The following is a 19830-nucleotide window of genomic DNA, read 5'->3' on the forward strand; positions in this document are numbered from 1 at the left end:
ATGCACCTATTTTATTTGCCTTTTATTTATAAAGAACTAAATCTTTCTGAACTTTCCCAGAATTGTTTATAGCAATTGCTGAGAGAATGAAGGGTCATCCAGTTTCAACCATAAAACTATCTAAATAGATTTTGTGTTGTGTTAAGGCCCATTATTATATAGCTAGTCTAGAACCCCCAGATCAGATTATGGCTCATTCTATTAGGGCTTGGACAGAATGTGCAGCACTGCTGTGAAATATTCCAGTTATAAACATCTGTAAGGTTGCCACTTGAGGGAGTTTGTACGTTAATGAAGCAGCATTCCATCATTAGAAGCATTGATATCAGATACTCTTTTTTGGCAGAGCTGTATATAGTCTCTCTTTAGGTAGACTCTTAGCACTCACTTCCTTAGATCATTGCTTCTGAGTTACCAAGAGTGGAATGAATCTAGATCAATTGATCAATCTATCAACCAACACTGGAAGAAAAATTACTTACCTGTATCCTGTTTGTGTGTGTGTGTATGTCTGAGTGGAAGGCAGACAGGTCATGGAATATTCCATGATCTGTCTGCCTTCCACTCGGGTGGGGAATCCTACATTTTTGACAGGGTTACTGGCCTAGTGGATGGGAGTAAGCTGTAGATGTGATATAGCTTGAGTTTAGTAAGGCTTTTGACAAAGTCTCACATGATATTCTCACAAGCAAACTAAGGAAATGTGATCTAGATGAAATTACGATATGGTGGGTGCATAACTGATTTAAAGATCATGCTCAAAGAGTAGTTATCAGTGGTTCATTGTTGAGGAAGTATATAGTGAGGTCCCAAAGGGATCTGTCCTCACTCCAGTCCTATTCAATATTTTCATTAACAACTTGGATAATGAAGTAGAGAGTATGCCTATACAGTTTACAGGTGACATGATGCTGAAAAGAAGTGCATGCAAGCACTTTGGAGGACAGATTAAAATTTAAAATTACCTTGACAAATTAGAGAATTGGTCTGAAATCAACAAGATGAAATTCAACGAAGGCAAGTGTAAAGTACTACACTTGGGAAGGAAAAATAAATACAAAGCTACCAGGGTGACCAGATGTCCCAATTTTATATAGACAGTCCCGATTTTTGAGTCTTTTTCTTATATAGGCTCCTATTACCCCCCACTCCCATCCTGATTTTTCACACTTTCTGGCTGGTCACCCTAGCTACAGGTGGTGGTAATGCTGAAAATGATCTGGGGGTTAAAGTGATTCATAAATAGAATATAAGTCAACAATGTAAAACCACTGCAGTAAAGGCTAATATTCTGCAGTGTATGAACATGAGTGTCATGTGTAAGACGGGAATTAATTATGTGCTTTACTCAGCACTGGTTAGGCTTCAGTTGGACGATTGTATCTAATTCTGAGTGCCACAGTTCAGAATAGATGTGGACAAATTGAAGAGAGTCCAGAGGAGAGCACAAGAATGATAAAAGATTTAGAATACCTACGAGGAAAAGTTAAAAAAAAAAACAAAAAAAAAACTGTGCGTGCATAGTCTTGAGAAAAGAATACTGAGAGGGGACTTGACAACTGCCTTTAAATACACTATGGGCTGTTATAAATAGAATGATGGTCAATTGTTCTCCATGTCTACTAAAGGGAGAACAAGTAGTTTTCAACTTTATCTGTAACAAGGGGATTTAAGTTGATATTTGGAATAACTTTCTAATTATGAGGATGTTTAAGCACTGGGAGAGGCTTCCAGCACATATTGTGGAATCCATGTCATTGGAGATTTTTAAGAACAGGTCAGACAAACACCTGTCAGGGATCATTTACGTGATCCAAGCCTGCGAAGTGGACTAGATGATCTCTCGAGGTCCCTTCCAGCCCTACATTTCTGTGATTCTCAGACATCTGGATTCTGTGGAAGAGAAGGCAGTTAGGCCTCTCTGTTCTCTATTCCCTTGATAAAGAGTACAAGAGCACTCAAGGCAAATGTACACCAGAAGTGGAAAATATATAAAAAAAATTCCCCTCTCACCCCTATGGGTGGTATGTGTCTTCCTCAACCTCGGGTCCTCTACCAGAGGCCTGGGAGTTTGAGAGTTCTGCACAGTATCTTAGCTGTTTCTGGCACTGCACTCTTCTGGACAGAGAGCTCTGATGTTGTTCCTGGGATCTGTGGGAGCCACTCACCCAGCTTAGGAGTCACAGCCCCGAGAGCTCCTACCACCACTGGGACCACTTTGGCCTTCACTTTCCACATCCTCTCTAGTTCCTCTTTCAGGCCCTGGTACTTCTCCAGCTTCTCATATTCCTTCTTCCTGATGTTGCTGTCACTTGGCACTGCTATATCTATCACCACCGCTGTCTTCTGGTCCTTGTCTATTACCACGATGTCTGGTTGATTGGCCAGTACCTGCCTGTCCGTCTGGATCTGGAAGTCCCACAGAATCTTAGCCCTGCTATTCTCCACAACCTTCTGTGGAATCTCCCATCTGGTCTTGGGAGGGTCTAGCCCATAAGCTGTGCAGATGTTCCTGTACACAATGCCAGCCACTTGGTTGTGCCGTTCAGTGTATGCTGTTCCTGCCTGCATCTTACATCCTGCCACTATGTGTTGGACTGTCTCTGAGGCCTCTCTGCACAGTCTGCACCTTGGGTCCTCTCTAGTGTGGTAGACCCCTGCTTCAATGGATCTGGTGCTCAGTGCCTGTTCCTGTGCTGCTATGATCAGTGCCTCAGTGCTGTCTTTTAGTCCAGCCCTTTCCAGCCACTGGTAGGATTTCCCAATGTCAGCCACCTCAGCTCTCTGTCGATAGTACATCCCATGCAGGGTCTTGTCTTGCCATGGCACTTCTTCTGCTTGGTCTTCCTCCCATGTCTGCTGCTGCCTCAGGCATTCTCTCAGCAGCTCATCTTTGGGGGCCATCTTACTGATGTACTCCTGGATGTTCCGGGTTTCATCCAGGACAGTGGCTTTGACGCTCACCAAGCCCCGCCCGCCTTCTTTCCGGCTGGTATACAGTCTCTGGGTGTTGGACTTGGGGTGGAAACCTCCGTGCATTGTGAGGAGCTTCCGGGTTTTCACATCGGCAGCCTCCATGTCCTCCTTTGGCCAGCTCACTATACCGGCAGGGTATCTGATGACCGGCAGGGCGTATCCGTTGATGGCGTGGATCTTGTTCTTCCCACTGAGCTGGCTCTTCAGGACCTGTCTTATCCTTTGGTGATACTTGGATGTTGCTGTCTTCCTTGCCTCCTCATCGTGGTTTCCATGTGACTGTGGGACGCCAAGGTACTTGTAGCTGGTCTGTATGTCTGCTATGTGGCCCGCTGGTAGTTCCACCCCATCAGTCTTGACTACTTTCCCTCTCTTCACTACCATCCGGCCACACTTCTCCAGTCCGAATGACATCCCGATATCCTCACTGTAGATCCGCGTCAGGTGGATTAGCGAGTCGATGTCTCGTTCATTCTTAGCATACAGCTTGATGTCATCCATGTAGAGGAGGTGGCTGATGGTAGTTCCACTCCTGAACCTGTACCCGTATCCAGTCCTTGTGATTATCTGGCTGAGGGGGTTTAAGCCTATGCAGAACAGCAGCGGGGACAGTGCATCACCTTGGTATATGCCGCACTTGATGGCCACTTGTGCAAGTTGCCTTGAGTTGACTTCTAGTGTTGTCTTCCATAGTCCCATTGAGTTCTTGAGGAAGGTCCTTAGTGTCCTGTTGACTTTGTATAGCGCCAGACATTCACAGATCCACGTGTGCGGCATTGAGTCATAGGCTTTCCTGTAGTCAATCCAGGCTGTGCTCAGATTGGTCTGTCTAGACCTTGAGTCTTGGGCGACTGCTCTATCTATGAGCAACTGGTGTTTTGAGCCTCTGGTGTTGTTCCCAATGCCCTTCTGAGCTGTGCTCATGTACTGGCCCATGTGGTCCTGTAGCTTGGCAGCTATGGTGCCTGATAGGACTTTCCATGTTGTGGGGAGGCAGGTTATTGGCCGGTAGTTGGACGGTTCTGTCCCCTTGCAGGGGTCTTTCATGATCAGTACTGTCCTTCCTTGTGTTAGCCAGTTTGGGTGGGAGCCTGCTGCTAGCAGCTGGTTCATCTGTGCTGCTAGGCGTTCATGCACTGCTGTTAGTTTCTTTAGCCAGTAGGTGTGGATCATGTCTGGTCCAGGTGCTGTCCAGCTCTTCATGTTCTTGACCCGCTGCTGGATGTCTTCTACTGTGATGGTGACTGGTTTCTGTTCTGGGAGATTGCTGTGCTCTGTTCTCAGGTCCTGCAGCCACTTTGCACTGGTGTTATGAGTCTTCTCTTTCTCCCATATGTTCTTCCAGTACTGTTCAGTTTCTGCTGCTGGTGGCTCTGCTGTTATTGTGTTGTTGCACTGCAGTTGGGAGTACACCTTGGATGGTTCTTTGGAGAACAGGGCATTTACTTTTTTGGCCTCTGCTTCTCTAGTGTATCTCCTTAGCCTGGTAGCCAGTGCTGTGAGCCTTTGTTTAGCAGTCTCTAGGGCTTCAGATGGAGTCAGGCCCTTGTATTTTTTCAGTAGCCGAGTCTTATCCTTAATCTCTACACCCTTCTGTAGTTCCACCAGCTGACTAACTTCTCTCCGAGTCGCCTTGATCTTATCCTCCAACCTCATTTTCCAGGGTGGGTACATACTGTTGTTCTTCTTGATCGTGTAGCCAAGCATCTCCAGGATTACAGAGGCTGTAGCGTATACCAGTTCATTGGTTTGAGTTATGGTGGTAGTAGGGATTGTCATGAGGGCTCTATTGGCATCTTCTAACATACTATCTGATGGTACTTCTCCACTGAGCCTTGGTAATCAGTCTCGAGGATTGACTGTAGCTAGTTTCTCCATGATCTTATGCCTCATATCAGCTGCTGTGCTCTGCAATGGAGGGGGTGGCAGTGAAGTTTCAGCTTCAGGTGTGGGCTGCACATCCACTTGTTCTTCCAGGTCTTCTTGAGTCTGGGATGTAATGTGGAGTTGGTCTATCTCAAGCTGTGAGAGCAGCTTCCTCTTTACTATGTTGAAGCGTTGGGTAACTAGCTGTTTCTCAGTAAGTGTGGATGTAGGTCTTTTGTCCATCCACAGTCCCCTCATACGTTTCATATATCCCCTCTCATTAGGTCTACTGTTGTAGTAGCATTCCATCAATTCCAGGTTCTCTTGTCTCGTCCATGAATGGTTTGTTCCAGTAGCCCACTTATCGTCAGATTGTCCTGGTTCCTCAACATCTGGCGCGGACCTTGTTAATCCGGGCGACGTCTGAGCCGGCATGACTCTCCTAGTTCGTGTCACTCTCATATTTGAGGTTGGCAGGTGAAGCGTTAGGGGGTCTTTTGCCCAAGGAACCCTACTGGAAAGTTGGGTACCAACCAGGATTTGAACCCACGCTCTCTCGTATCAAAGGGCGGCGTTTTTAACAACTACACTATCCAGTTGCTCTAGATAGTCAATGTGATGTAGCCTATAGGACTAACCTGCTAGCTTGTATATATATAACTTTTCTTACAGTTTAGTATTTGATTTATTATAATAGGTTTATACATTTATATTAAAGTAAGTTTGACTGTAATGCAAGAAACCTACTGGCCATATTCTGTATGTTAAGCTAAGGCAAACTTAGCATATCTATATTAAGACCTTTTACTTAGAAAGCAAAGTTGATCTATATCTCATTACCTAAATAGATGAGTACTCATGCCTATGTCCATGACCCTTTATTTAGACCAATAGACAATGGAGAATGACATAGGGGGGGTTTCAATGTTGTACCCACAGACTTAACAAGTACACCACAAGAGACAGATGTGCGTACATACCTGTCATCAATACACACATACGTATTAGCCTATGTGGTAAGTGTACCCTAACATTTCTTTGGGTGAGGAATGAAATTTGGGCATAAAAGGAAGGATTTCCAGCATTTGCCCTATAGAAAGGGGTGACCTGCCTCAACAGAGTGCTCCAGTTCTCACTTTCCTCCATCTACATTCTCACTTTACTCTGTTCTCACTTACTTCCTCCACTCTATCTATTCTGTCTATCTATGATGACTGCTACTATTAGTAGGCTATACTTGTTCTTCTTAAACTTTAAGTTTCAAAGGAACTAGGCTAAACTTGATTTCCCTGAGTTTTATTCTTAGTTTGTTTATTACGTTTTGATTTAAGTTTAAGTTAGTCAAGTAAACCCTAGTCAGCTTTGATAGCTCTTAGCATTTTCTAAGCACTGCATCCCTCACTCAAGAATTGAGAAACCTGAACCACAAGGCTGTTCCTGTGTCTCTTACCACCAGGTTATCAAGGAAGAGTGTGAGTATATTAACAAAAGTTTTGTTGCATATAATACTATATTATCATATGTATCTTTTGAATAGCAGTAATGCAATTGTAACTTTGTAACCCTGGGTATTTTACCATTTACTTACTATTATTCATTTTAACAAAAAGTCTTTAAGGCTATATCTGTCTCAGTGTGAGCTTCCTGTCATACCCCCGAGGGTCCTTTATAAATTCTGTGGAGCCTGATTCAGGACAAGAACTTTTATCTTCTGATCAAACAGATTGGCGATCCTAAAATCCATACAAATTAATATTGAAGATAATAATTATTAATAGTATTATTAAAATCAAATCAAATCAAATAAATAAATTCCCATATTATCCAAATTAATATTATCATTACACCCTAAATCATGCTACAGTGAAGAACTCCATTTACTATACAAGTGAGTAACTTTTCAAAGAAACAGATTTAAAGGTAAAAGGATATAAACTTTTATGTATTACATGAGATTCAAATGCAAATTGTTTTCTTGAAATAAAAAAACCCTCTAAAATCAAAGATATTGATGTAAAATTTACATTTTTTAATGTTTTTAATAAAAATATCACATACGTATATCTCAGTGTCTGAAATAACTCTAAAGGAGCAATTTCAAAATCCTTTGAGAGGAAGGACAATAGAAAAAAAGAATCCAGTTATTTGAGTTGCTGTTTTCAGTTAAGATGACTAAATCACTGTAAACTGTAAGTATCAGAGGGGTAGCCGTGTTAGTCTGGATCTGTAAAAGCAGCAGAAAATCCTGTGGCACCTTATAGACTAGCAGACGTTTTGGAGCGTGAGCTTTCATGAGTGAATACCCACTTCGTCAGACACAGGGAGTGGAAATTTCCAGGGGTAGGTATATATATGCTAGCAAGCAAGCTAGAGATAACGAGGTTAGTTCAATCAGGGAGGATGGGGCCCTGTTCTAGCAGTAGAGGTGTGAAAACCAAGGGAGGAGAAACTGGTTCTGTAATTGGCAGCCATTCACAGTCTTTGTTTAGTCCAGAGCTGATGGTGTCAAATTTGCAGATGAACTGAAGCTCAGCAGTTTCTCTTTGAAGTCTGGTCCTGAAGTTTTTTTGCTGCAGGATGGCCACCTTAAGGTCTGCTATAGTGTGGCCAGGGAGGTTGAAGTGCTCTCCTACAGGTTTTTGTATATTGCCATTCCTGATATCTGATTTGTGTCCATTTATCCTTTCCGTAGTGACTGTCCAGTTTGGCCGATGTACATAGCAGAGGGGCATTGCTGGCATATGATGGCGTATATTACATTGGTGGACGTGCAGGTGAATGAACCAGTGATGGTATGGCTGATCTGGTTAGGTCCTGTGATGGTGTCGCTGGTGTAGATATGTGGGCAGAGTTGGCATCGAGGTTTGTTGCATGGATTGGTTCCTGAGCTAGAGTTACTATGGTACGGTGTGCAGTTGCTGGTGAGAATACGTTTCAGGTTGGCAGGTTGTCTGTGGGCAAGGATTGGCCTGCCACCCAAGACCTGTGAAAGTGTGGGATCATTGTCCAGGATGGGTTGTAGATCCCTGATGATGCGTTGGAGGGGTTTTAGCTGGGGGCTGTATGTGATGGCCAGTGGAGTCCTGTTGGTTTCTTTCTTGGGTTTGTCTTGCAGTAGGAGGCTTCTGGGTACACGTCTGGCTCTGTTGATCTGTTTCCTAATTTCCTCGTGCGGGTATTGTAGTTTTGAGAATGCTTGGTGGAGATTTTGTAGGTGTTGGTCTCTGTCTGAGGGGTTAGAGCAGATGCGGTTGTACCTCAGTGCTTGGCTGTAGACAATGGATCGTGTGATGTGCCCGGGATGGAAGCTGGAGGCATGAAGGTAGGCATAGCGGTCGGTAGGTTTTTCGATATAGGGTGGTGTTAATGTGACCATCACTTATTTGCACCGTGGTGTCTAGAAAGTGGACCTCCCATGTAGATTGGTCCAGGCTGAGGTTGATGGTGGGGTGGAAGTTGTTGAAATCGTGGTGGAATTTTTCTAGAGTCTCCTTCCATGGGTCCAGATGATGAAGATGTCATCAATGTAGCTAGGTAGAGAAGGGGCGTGAGTGGACGAGAGCTGAGGAAGCGTTGTTCCAGGTCAGCCATAAAAATATTGGCAGTTGTGGGGCACTGATACACAGGTACCCTCCCATAGCAGCACAAGAAGAAGAACTCCACTGGATCTGGGTCGAAATGACAGTCTGGACCTATACATTGAATGCTCACGTGCACAGGCAAAATTGAAATAGTTGTGCCTCATAAACCTAAGTAAAGGCCATCCACAGCCTCAGAAACCACCCTGACATTATCATCAAGAGCTGATAAAGGAGGTGCTGTGTGTGCATCATCATGAACAGGTCTGACTTACCAAAAGGAGGCCGCCAGACAACTCTCCAATACCAAATTCTACAGGCCACTTCCCTTAGATCCCACTGAGGAATACACTAAGGAAAAACTGCACCATCTACTCAGGACACTCCCTACACTAACACCGGAACAAATCAGCATACCTTAGAGCCCCGACCAGGGTTATTCTATCTACTACCCAAGATCCACAAACCCGGAAATCCTGGACGCCCCATCATCTCGGGCATTGGCACTCTCACTGAAGGACTGTCTGGATATGTGGACTCTCTACTCAGACCCTATGCCACCAGCACTCCCAGCTATCTCCGTGACACCACTGATTTCCTGAGGAAACTACAATGCATTGGTCACCTCCCAGAAAACACCATCCTAGCCACCATGGATGTAGAGGCTCTCTACACAACATCCCACACACAGATGGAATACAAGCTGTCAGGAACAGTATCCCTGATGATGCCACAGCACAACTGGCTGCTGAGCTCTGTGCCTTTATACTCACACACAACTATTTCAAGTTTGATGACAATATATATCTCCAGATCAGTGGCACTGCTATGGGCACCCGCATGGCCCCACAATATGCCAATATTTTTATGGCTGACCTGGAACAACGCTTCCTCAGCTCTCGTCCACTCACGCCCCTTCTCTACCTACGCTACATTGATGACATCTTCATCATCTGGACCCATGGGAAGGAGACTCTAGAAAAATTCCACCACGATTTCAACAACTTCCACCCCACCATCAACCTCAGCCTGGACCATCTACACAGGAGGTCCACTTTCTAGACACCACGGTGCAAATAAGTGATGGTCACATTAACACCACCCTATATCGAAAACCTACCGACCGCTATGCCTACCTTCATGCCTCCAGCTTCCATCCCGGGCACATCACACGATCCATTGTCTACAGCCAAGCACTGAGGTACAACCGCATCTGCTCTAACCCCTCAGACAGAGACCAACACCTACAAAATCTCCACCAAGCATTCTCAAAACTACAATACCCGCACGAGGAAATTAGGAAACAGATCAACAGAGCCAGACGTGTACCCAGAAGCCTCCTACTGCAAGACAAAACCCAAGAAAGAAACCAACAGGACTCCACTGGCCATCACATACAGCCCCCAGCTAAAACCCTCCAACGCATCATCAGGGATCTACAACCCATCCTGGACAATGATCCCACACTTTCACAGGTCTTGGGTGGCAGGCCAATCCTTGCCCACAGACAACCTGCCAACCTGAAACGTATTCTCACCAGCAACTGCACACCGTACCATAGTAACTCTAGCTCAGGAACCAATCCATGCAACAAACCTCGATGCCAACTCTGCCCACATATCTACACCAGCGACACCATCACAGGACCTAACCAGATCAGCCATACCATCACTGGTTCATTCACCTGCACGTCCACCAATGTAATATACGCCATCATATGCCAGCAATGCCCCTCTGCTATGTACATCGGCCAAACTGGACAGTCACTACGGAAAAGGATAAATGGACACAAATCAGATATCAGGAATGGCAATATACAAAAACTGTAGGAGAGCACTTCAACTCCCTGGCCACACTATAGCAGACCTTAAGGTGGCCATCCTGCAGCAAAAAAACTTCAGGACCAGACTTCAAAGAGAACTGCTGAGCTTCAGTTCATCTGCAAATTTGACACCATCAGCTCTGGACTAAACAAAGACTGTGAATGGCTTGCCAATTACAGAACCAGTTTCTCCTCCTTGGTTTTCACACCTCTACTGCTAGAACAGGGCCCCATCCTCCCTGATTGAACCGAAGAGTGGGTATTCACTCACAAAAGCTCACGCTCCAAAACATCTGTTAGTCTATAAGGTGCCACAGGATTCTCTGCTGCTTTTGTAAATTGTAAGAGAGTTTCTAGAATCATCCAGTTTCTGTAAAATTATTGAATGTCCCTATGTAAAGGTTTGGAACGTTGTGAACTATAAGGTTGGGAATGTTCAGGCATTAGGAAATAAAAAATGTTCCATCCCTTTGTCCATATCAATAAAATCTGCTGTCCAAAACAGGACAATTTTAAAGTGATCTTGTCAAGTAATAAAGAACTTATTATTTTTTATTTGTAGTGTTGTTGTAGCCATGTTGGGCCCAGTATATGAGAGAGAGACGATGTGGATAATATTTTTTATTGGACCAACTTCTGTTGGTGAGACAAGTGCTCTGTGGAGTCCACAGTCTTGTCTCTTTCACCGCAAACATTTGATCTAAGAAAAGATATTACCTCACCCACCTTTTTGTCTCTGAATATTTATTGAACACATCTGTAGTAATGGTTGAAGTAGATTATCTTGCAGCCTACATCTATAGTTAAAATTGGAGAAGTCTTAATTGCCACAAAAGTTATATACAAGTAAAAAAAGTAGTCTACTATGTGCTTCAGATTTGCCTGTTGATTTTAGATTCTAGTGCAAAAGCATTTACAAGTGCTACTTCGGTGACCAGAACAAAGGCTTGAAGATAAGCTAAAATATTTGAATGATCACACTACACGGTGTTTAAAAAGGCTTGGCTATTTCCAGGGATGGAGAAATAGAATGGTTCTCTACTACGTTGTTTCGATTATATTTTAGTGTTATAGACTTAAATGGGTAGAATTTTGAAGCTTAGAGAAAATATGAGATATTAGGAGAGGGAGTGTTCAGGGCACAGAAGAATAGCAGCATATTCTCTGCACAACTTAAGCCGTACATAAAGAGATTCAGTGGTACATAGGTTGTTGTGCAGGCCCTCTAAACTGAGTTGAGTTTCATCTATAGGGTTCAGTTCTAGGCTGTGGCACTCCATAATCCTTGGGCTGGCTTGGGGCCATTTTAGCCACTGGCACAACTTAAAAAGACACACATGGCTACTCTGTGTTGTTCTGGAACAAGGGCCCCAAAATACCATTACTCCAAACAGGAGTACACTAGCTATGCCCTGTTCCCCTTTCACAGTTCTAATGTCCCCAGCTCTAGGAATTGTGAAGGGGCAGTGTAGAGACAGCAACACCAGCTTTGTACTGCCAGAAGACTCCTGAGTTGGCTGTTTGTTGGCTTCATCGTCTTTTTGGCATGACATCAGTGGGTCTGAAGACCTGGAGCACAGTATGTCCAGCCAACCAAAAGCAAATAGTGCAAGAAGACCTTTTAAAAAAATCCTGTGATGAAGAGATTTGTAGTCCAAATATCTTTTAAATATATTTGATTAAGTCCCACAGAAGCATCCAAAGAATCACATCTTTTGAGGTCAACCCATCTCTAGTCCATAGACCATAAACTATTTTACTGGGATACTCAATTACTTCTGCCCTCAAAATTCCTTCCTGATAGTTTGCATATAATTCATCAGTTCTAACTTGCTAAAAAGCTTCTACTTCCTAATTTCAGCCAGTTACATTATTTGGGAACTGCCTAATATTGCGAGATAACTTACTTACCATTAGGACATTTCCACCTCTTTGCAAAAAGTGTGTACTTTTACGCATGCATGCCTTGAAGTATTGGCATCACTGTCACAATGAAGAGGGATATGTCCCATTGTACTCTTGAGAGAGGGGGGAATGGAACATTAGCAAGAAACAGCTATCCTGAGAGTGGAAAATCCTTGCCTTTTCAGTGTTCCATAATGATAGGAAATTTTAAAAAACAAGTTTATTCTAAAAGGAACATTTTTTGTGTGACAAGGAAGATTTCAACAAAACAAAAGAAAAAGTACCCCCAAAAACTAAATCTAATCCAGTGGCATTCCAGGTTCAGTCTGCAGTTTAGGATTCCCCATTCTCCCTCTGTGACAGAAAGTACATTCATCATCTTTGTTAAATAAATCCACTTCTTAAAAATATCAGACTTTTTTATTATTGTATAACTTTTTTCCACAGAACTTCACAGTGGATCCTGTATTCTTCTCTTAAACATTTTGAAACGCACACAAATCAGTTTGGTTGTTAATAATTTTTTTGTAATTGATTAACTCAGGGGTTCTCAAACTGGGGGTCAGGCCCCTCAGGGGGTCATAAGGTTATTATATGGGGGGTTGCAAGCTATCAGCCATCACCGCAAACCCCGCTTTGGCAATAAATATATTAAAAAGAGTTTTTAATTTATAAGTGGGGTCGTACTCAAAGGCTTGCTGTGTGAAAGGGGTCACCAGTACAAAAGTTTGTATTAACTTTGTGCATCTTAACTCTTCTAGGTAGTACATAACACAGCTATTCCCAATGCACTAGCTGTCGACTGGATTGGAAAGAATCTCTATTGGTCTGATGCAGAAAAAAGGATTATCGAAGTATCAAAACTCAATGGCTTATACCCCACTGTTCTTGTGAAAAAAAGGGTGAAGTTTCCTAGAGATCTATCTTTAGATCCTCAAGCTGGGTATGGAACAATAGTTTAATATAAAATCAGAACTAGATAATGAATTGTCATTGAAGTCCTCAAATATATTTTTCCCCAGTGCAAAGCTATCACTATCTAAGTAGGTTTATTGTATATGAGCAAGCTAAAATTACACAAAAGATGTTAACTGTGTCTTCATATGTTATAAAAAGCAATAGCCATGGAGATTAATGCAGGTTATAGAAAAAAATCACTGTTGCTGTATCATAACACATCTTGTTACAAGATAATTTGTGTGGTATTTGTGTGGATCATATGATATTTGTGTCATGTTAAATATGAAACATTAAGCATGATTACATTTTATTTAACATCTACTGCAGTGAGTTACATGATGGCTACTCTTTTCTACATTTGCTGTTATCCAAATTAATAGTGGGCAGTGAAATGCCACGTGTCTTTAAAAAACACTCTTCAGATTTCTTCTGCATATATTAGTGCAAGGATGAAAAACGTTTAATAATGTTCCTGACTTAAATAGTTTTTGCCATTATTTTAATATGTGCAATATGGTGATTTTTTTTAAATACAAACAGTAGTGGTTGACCTGAGTTGGCCTTTGGTGGCATTCAAAAATGGCACTTCTCGGAGTTCACTATTAGCTTCTCTATAATTTTAGCTCTCATGGAAAATGTACAAACAAAAAGAGTGTGTTAACAGATCCAGTGCTGCCTTGCTTAAACCTACAGAAGAGTCAGATCGAAACAATAGTTCTGAAACGTAGGAAGTGCCCCATCATTTAAATAACTTGTTATCCTGAAGCATACAGATAACAATTTAAATGTCAAAATTGTTAAATATTTCATCTACGTTAGGTTTCTACATGCAGTTTGAATATCACCATTATTGTTTTCTTCCCAATCTAAATCTTTACTGAACCAGAGTCATAGGAATAATGGGCACTGACTAACTCACAGCTAGAGTTCTTTTTTTTAAAAGTGCAGTGTCTGTCAAAAATCACTGACCATTTGAGAATTGATATACACCCAGATATTTTTGTACTGGACAAAATTACTGTAAAAATCAATGAAGTAAATAATTTTGCTCACAACAAACACAATTTCATAAGATATCTGATTGTAAGCTTTCCAGTGCTGAGGCTTTCTTGTCATACCTGTCTGTAAAGCACCAACTCATTGCTGACAATAACCTGCTACTAATAGTAGTAGTAGTAAATAATAATAATAATAATAAATAAATAAATAACTTCCCACTTTTCCCAGCTAATAGCAAAAGAAAATGTTAATTTCTAAGTGAGACATTGCAGTGTACCAATGACTTGCTGGTGCTTCCTGTTTATGAAGTGATAACTGTAGCCTCACAACATTTACTGCCTGGGTTTATTTAGCTTGGTGTACAGTTGTTGCCTCATAAACAGGAAGCACACTCAAGTCACCAATAAATATATGTATAAACAATGGCCACTAACAGATCAGTGTTAATGTAGTTGAAAAAGTCATTAAAAATCTGTTTGCTTGTTTCCCGTAATAAATTTTCAGCTCTTAAAATGGCTGTTTACAGTGTAGATCATTTTTAACAAGAATATCACTTAGGGTTATTTGATAAAAATAATGGCATGAAGTAACTGAACCCTTGTTCAGATAAATAAAATTTGCAAGTAGCATTGACTGCTGCATCTGAAATCATGGAATAGATAAAGCTTGCTTTGTTTCCTTTTCAGATGTGAATTAAATATGTAATGCTCACATTTCTGCTTAAGAAGGATAAATAAAGCTCTCATAGTGTCTTAGTAGAAATAAATTAATTATTCTTTTCTATCTTTATTTCCTAAGGCTCCAATAATCTCAAATGCCACTGACAGAAAGAAGCTAATGGGGTGGGGGCTACCAAAGGAGGAACAGCAGTATACTTTCCGTGAGGATGATCATGATGATACCATCTAGCTCTTATATAGTGATCCCAAACAATTTTCTCTGTCCCCGTCTGCAGCATCAGCATTCATAGTTGGAAAGGGGCTTTTGCTGGGAGTGCTGGGTCCAGGAGATGACCAGTTTTCATAGCATTATCCCTCTTCAAACCTACTTGGATATAGTATTGCAAGATAACACTGAACCTGTTGGCAGTATATTATGTTTCTTACCCATCCACTTTGGGTAAAAACGATTTAGCAGTGGCTGGTGTGAGTCCTTGTCAGCATGATGTGCAAGGAAAAGGGAACCCAATGGAGCAGTGTTGAGACACTGGTCTTTACAAAAGCCCCAGTATTTTCAGGATCATTTGATTGATTTCCCTGTCTGTTTTGGCCAAGCTCTATTCTCTTTCTCTGATGGTACAAGACACAGACTCATCTATCAGAACAACCTGTAAAAAGTAAGCAAGTTCAAACTTAGGTTCCTGACCCCAGCTCAGAGTTTTTGGCACTTAGAGGATGATTTGGCTCAATAATTTCTGAGGGAGCAATGGCCACAATAGAAATTAATAACATAATAAATCTTTTGAGGTGCTGGATATAGAAAACCATCACCAAAATCATTCAAGTTATTTTTTGTTTGGTTGGTTGGGTTTTGGGGTATGTGCTTTTCTCCCAAATTTCAAGTTCATTGAGTTGTTATTATGTGATTGAAATGGTATTAGATGAGTCCCGTTCATCCTTTCAGGTAACATGCTAAAAATCATGGTCCATCTATATAGCGGGGATATTAAAGATGTTACCACAGTTTTCATAAGAGAAGGTTTTCTACTGCAGTCTGTGGCCAAAATTCCCGATCCACCTTACACTACTGTGCAGTGTGCTTTGGGCCAATGTTCTGTTTCCTTCTTTTGTAACATACCTGAAACTGCATTTCAGTAGCTTTCTTGCACATGTAGATTTTGCATCTGTACCTTTGAGTTGAAAGTCCCCATAGAAACATACCTGCTGCTATATTTTCAACACTTACTGTTTCCAGAAACATGGACAAAAATGTAAAATTAAAAAATATTTTCTCCATTGAAAGAAATAATTCCAACCATGTAGAACTGATTGAGGGGAAAAAACAAGAAACAAAATTTTCCCCAATTTCCCCCCCTGAAAATCTGAGACATTCTAGTAAGCTTTTTGGTTGATTTAAAAATTAGGAAGAAATGTTGTGAAAATAGAATGCAATATTAATTAAGGTTTTCCCTAATGTAAAATTTGAAAAATGTCACCCAGCTCTACTCATGGAGTGTTCTCTCCTCAATTATGCCAGAGCAAACCTAGATACAAATGAGGAGGGGAATAAGGCAAAAAATACTTTCTCGGGTACAGGCAAAACTGTTTTCCTTAGATCTGGGGATGTCAGGGGCCAAATTGCCCTTGAGCACAAGTTAATGAGACCTGAGAGCTTCTCTGTCATGCACTGGCTTGTAAAGATCACCTAGGAGGAGATATTCCACCAATGAAGATCACAGGTACATAGGGCATTATTGCTGTTGCCCCCAAAAGACCTCTTTCTCAGGGCCACACAGAAATTTTTTGGTGCCTATGGCAAAATCTGACACTGAAGCCTCCATTTTACCAGATTTTCTCAGTTTACTAGTAGAACAATGGTGTTTGTTTTATTTTCCCACTAACTGACATTCATACAAATTAAGGTTAGGCTACAAGAATCTAGCTGGGTTATTCTTCCTCTCACACATCATTACCTGTATTAAATATTCTGCAGACCAAATTCTGTCATCAATTTAATCTATGCAGCCTCATTGTGTACAAATTCTGGTCTCAATAACTCATGTGTTTGTCTTTAAAATCTGCTCTGAGTTACACTAGTGTAATCTGGATTTAATTATTGGTGCTACAGAATGTAGAAATTGCCCTTTTGTCTTCAAATGATGTCTTTTCCTCTGTTACACCTGGGTAATCTTACTAGCCTTCTGCGGGAATACACAGGGTCAACTGAGGGAATAAAGTGGCCTCCAGAATCTTACAAGTGATGATGCAAGAGAAGGAAATAAGGCATCCTGATAACATTTTCAAAAAGAACCTAAGTGATTTAGGAGTCTAAGGGCTTGTCTACAGGGTGGAGTAATGAACCTTACAAGGTTGTAACGTCTGAAGTGGACTAAAGTGTTACACATTAATTTTTCTGTGTAGACCCTGCTGTTGTGTGCTAAAGGTTCCCTAGTATGTATTCATTAAAACCCATTAGGAAGATTCAGTGCGCATGAGTGAGCTGTAGAAATTACACCCCCACAGTGTGCACTGCTGCTCTGTGTAGACAAGCCATTAGTTTCATCGACATTCAGTGAGATGATGGTATGTCTACACTTCGATCTAGGGGTGTGATTACCAACTTGAGGAAACATACTCACTCCGCTGGTTCTCATTGAGCTATCGTGATAAAGTGAAGCTGCAGTAGGGTGAGTGGGGCTGGACACTTTGAGTATGTGCCAATCTGAGACCATGGGCATATACTTGAGGCAGCTAACTCCTCCTGCCGCTTACACTGCTGCTGCAGCTATGCTTTATTTTTAGAGCACTAGCTCAATCAGAGCAAGTATGGGTATGTCTCTTCGAGCTGGCAATCATCCCCCACCCCAGCTTGAAGCGTAGACATATCCTTACTCTCCTGAGGACTACAATCATAAAGAAATTTGGGCTGTCTCTCTGGCCCAATGTTTCTTTCATTTTCCACAGTGAAACAGATTCATCATGGGTCCAGAGAGAGCAAGACAGCAAGCATGAGAATGAATTTTTAGCCTGTTGGTTAGAGCACTGGAACATGGAAGACCCAGTTTTTTTGCTCCAATGACTTCTTAAAATTATTTATCAACAATGGAACAGATTCAATAGGAGACACTTTGGAAACCCCACATCAGAATAGCCCAGTGGCTAAGGCTCTCACCTGGGAAGTGGCAGAGCCAAGTTCAGAATTGTAGATGCTTAGGGAAGTTTTACTGCAAAAATTCAGGCACTAAGAGAGTTTAGGTGCAGCTGTGTAGCAGTTTTCTGAGTTTCGTATTTTCTGAATCCCACTGGGGCCTAATTCTGGGATTTAGTCACCTAAAGTGTCAGATGCCTAAGTCCTTTAGTGAATCTTGCACTGAGTGCTGAAGTGCAATAATATGAAAATGAATTATAAATTTAGTAAATTTACTTTGAAAATCACTGAAGACCAGTAAATACAGAATCCAATGCCTGTTTCACAGTCACTCTTCAGAGTCAAACCAGACATTCAAGAAGGGTGTGCTGTAAAACAAAACTGTTTAAACATATGGAAGTCAAAAATACAAATCAATATATAGAAAGCAACTCTGATTATGTGCAGAAGAGATAGCACATATGAAGAGAGAGACTACACTGGGTTTGGTGCTGTGTGCTCTATTTATATCCAGAGATGTGACAATAGAAAAATAATTATAAGCATAGTTCATCTTGTGGGAATGGATGAGAACACTTATCCTTGTATAGAGATGATATTTTTGTCTGTGTGTGAAAGACAGAGAAGTGAAGGAGGAGGAATTTAGTGTTACATCACAACTTGTCTAACTTCTAATTAGAGAAGGAAGCAGAGGATTCTCTGTGTCTCTCTTTCATACGCCAACAAAAAAAGGCCTCTGAGCAAAGATAGATTTTCTCGTCCATCCGAACAAGCTTAGCTATGCTTGTAACTCATTTTTTCCCTGTAATTTAATGATAATGTGCTCCACTAATTTCCTAGCAGGCAATGTTCCCATAATTTCCCCTTATGACCATGTGTAGCACTAACCACAACATGCTTACTTCCCAAAAGCCTTGGGGACAGGGTACCTGAGCCCATTTCAGTCCCTTATGGAAAAGCCCACCCTATCCAAGTTAATATAGGTGTATTCATACTAAAAGATGAGCCAGATAAACTGAAATAATCACCCTTTCCTGCTTTCCCCTAAATCATTCTTAGATAATGATCCATCTGATAATCCAGATGTAAAGGTCAGGTGTTTGCTGCCTACAGAAGTGAATTGACAGCTACATATGCCATGAGGTTGAAATAAGTAACCAATACAATAGACCCCCTATACTGAAGTCCTCATTTCAGAGTCCACAATCTTATAACTACATTTTTTTTTCTAACCTCTATGTGGGTCAATAGCTAATGAAAGATGAATTATATTAGTACACCAACAAAACATCTCCTTATACAAATATTTTTAAATGTAACACATGCCAGGCATCCTAGCTGAGTATTCACAATCAACAGAAAAAGGAAGGAAATACAAAATCCCCACCCAATGTGATATTCCCTCATTTTCAGCCAATTTAGAAACATACATTCCTCCATCAATACTCTCACCTCTTATAATCTTGGCAAGTGTGCTATCATTACTATGTTTTGGAGTTTGCCCATTATGAAAGAATGTCATTTTTATCATAATGCTGTGATCAGTGAAATTAGTGTATAAAATATAAAAATATTGGCATGGTAATACAGTATTATGATATTTTACCTACCTGAAATTCTTTCAACAATAACATTATTGCAGGACCTGAGATTTTAGCTTAGCAAAATCATGATGATACTTCAGAATTTAAGGGTGGTAGTCCTAAATCAATCTAGACATATATAGCCCATTTTGAGCTTTTTCGTTAATGGTTTAAGTACAGCTACAAATCTGCATCAATATCTCTAACATGGCGACTCGTACATTTAAATACTATACTTCAAGCTATGAAGTTGTAAAATTTTCTTTGGAAAAAAGCCTCTCAAAAGAGCCAACTTGGAGCATGAAAGCACTATGGAATAATTCCTGGATAGTAC

At 41.3% G+C, this 19830-nt stretch overlaps 1 protein-coding gene across 1 annotated transcript in view; it reads left to right on the forward strand.

The window, feature by feature from the left end:
- The window catches only part of LRP1B (LDL receptor related protein 1B), a 1355016-nt gene that overhangs the window by 1132042 nt on the left and 203144 nt on the right, over window positions 1-19830 (forward strand). Inside the window, 1 exon segment of the mRNA XM_075069829.1 lies at window positions 12909-13090. Coding sequence (XP_074925930.1) covers window positions 12909-13090 — 182 coding nt within the window.

The sequence above is a fragment of the Chelonoidis abingdonii genome, chromosome 10 (genome assembly GCF_003597395.2).
Source record: "Chelonoidis abingdonii isolate Lonesome George chromosome 10, CheloAbing_2.0, whole genome shotgun sequence".
NCBI lineage: Eukaryota > Metazoa > Chordata > Testudines > Testudinidae > Chelonoidis > Chelonoidis abingdonii.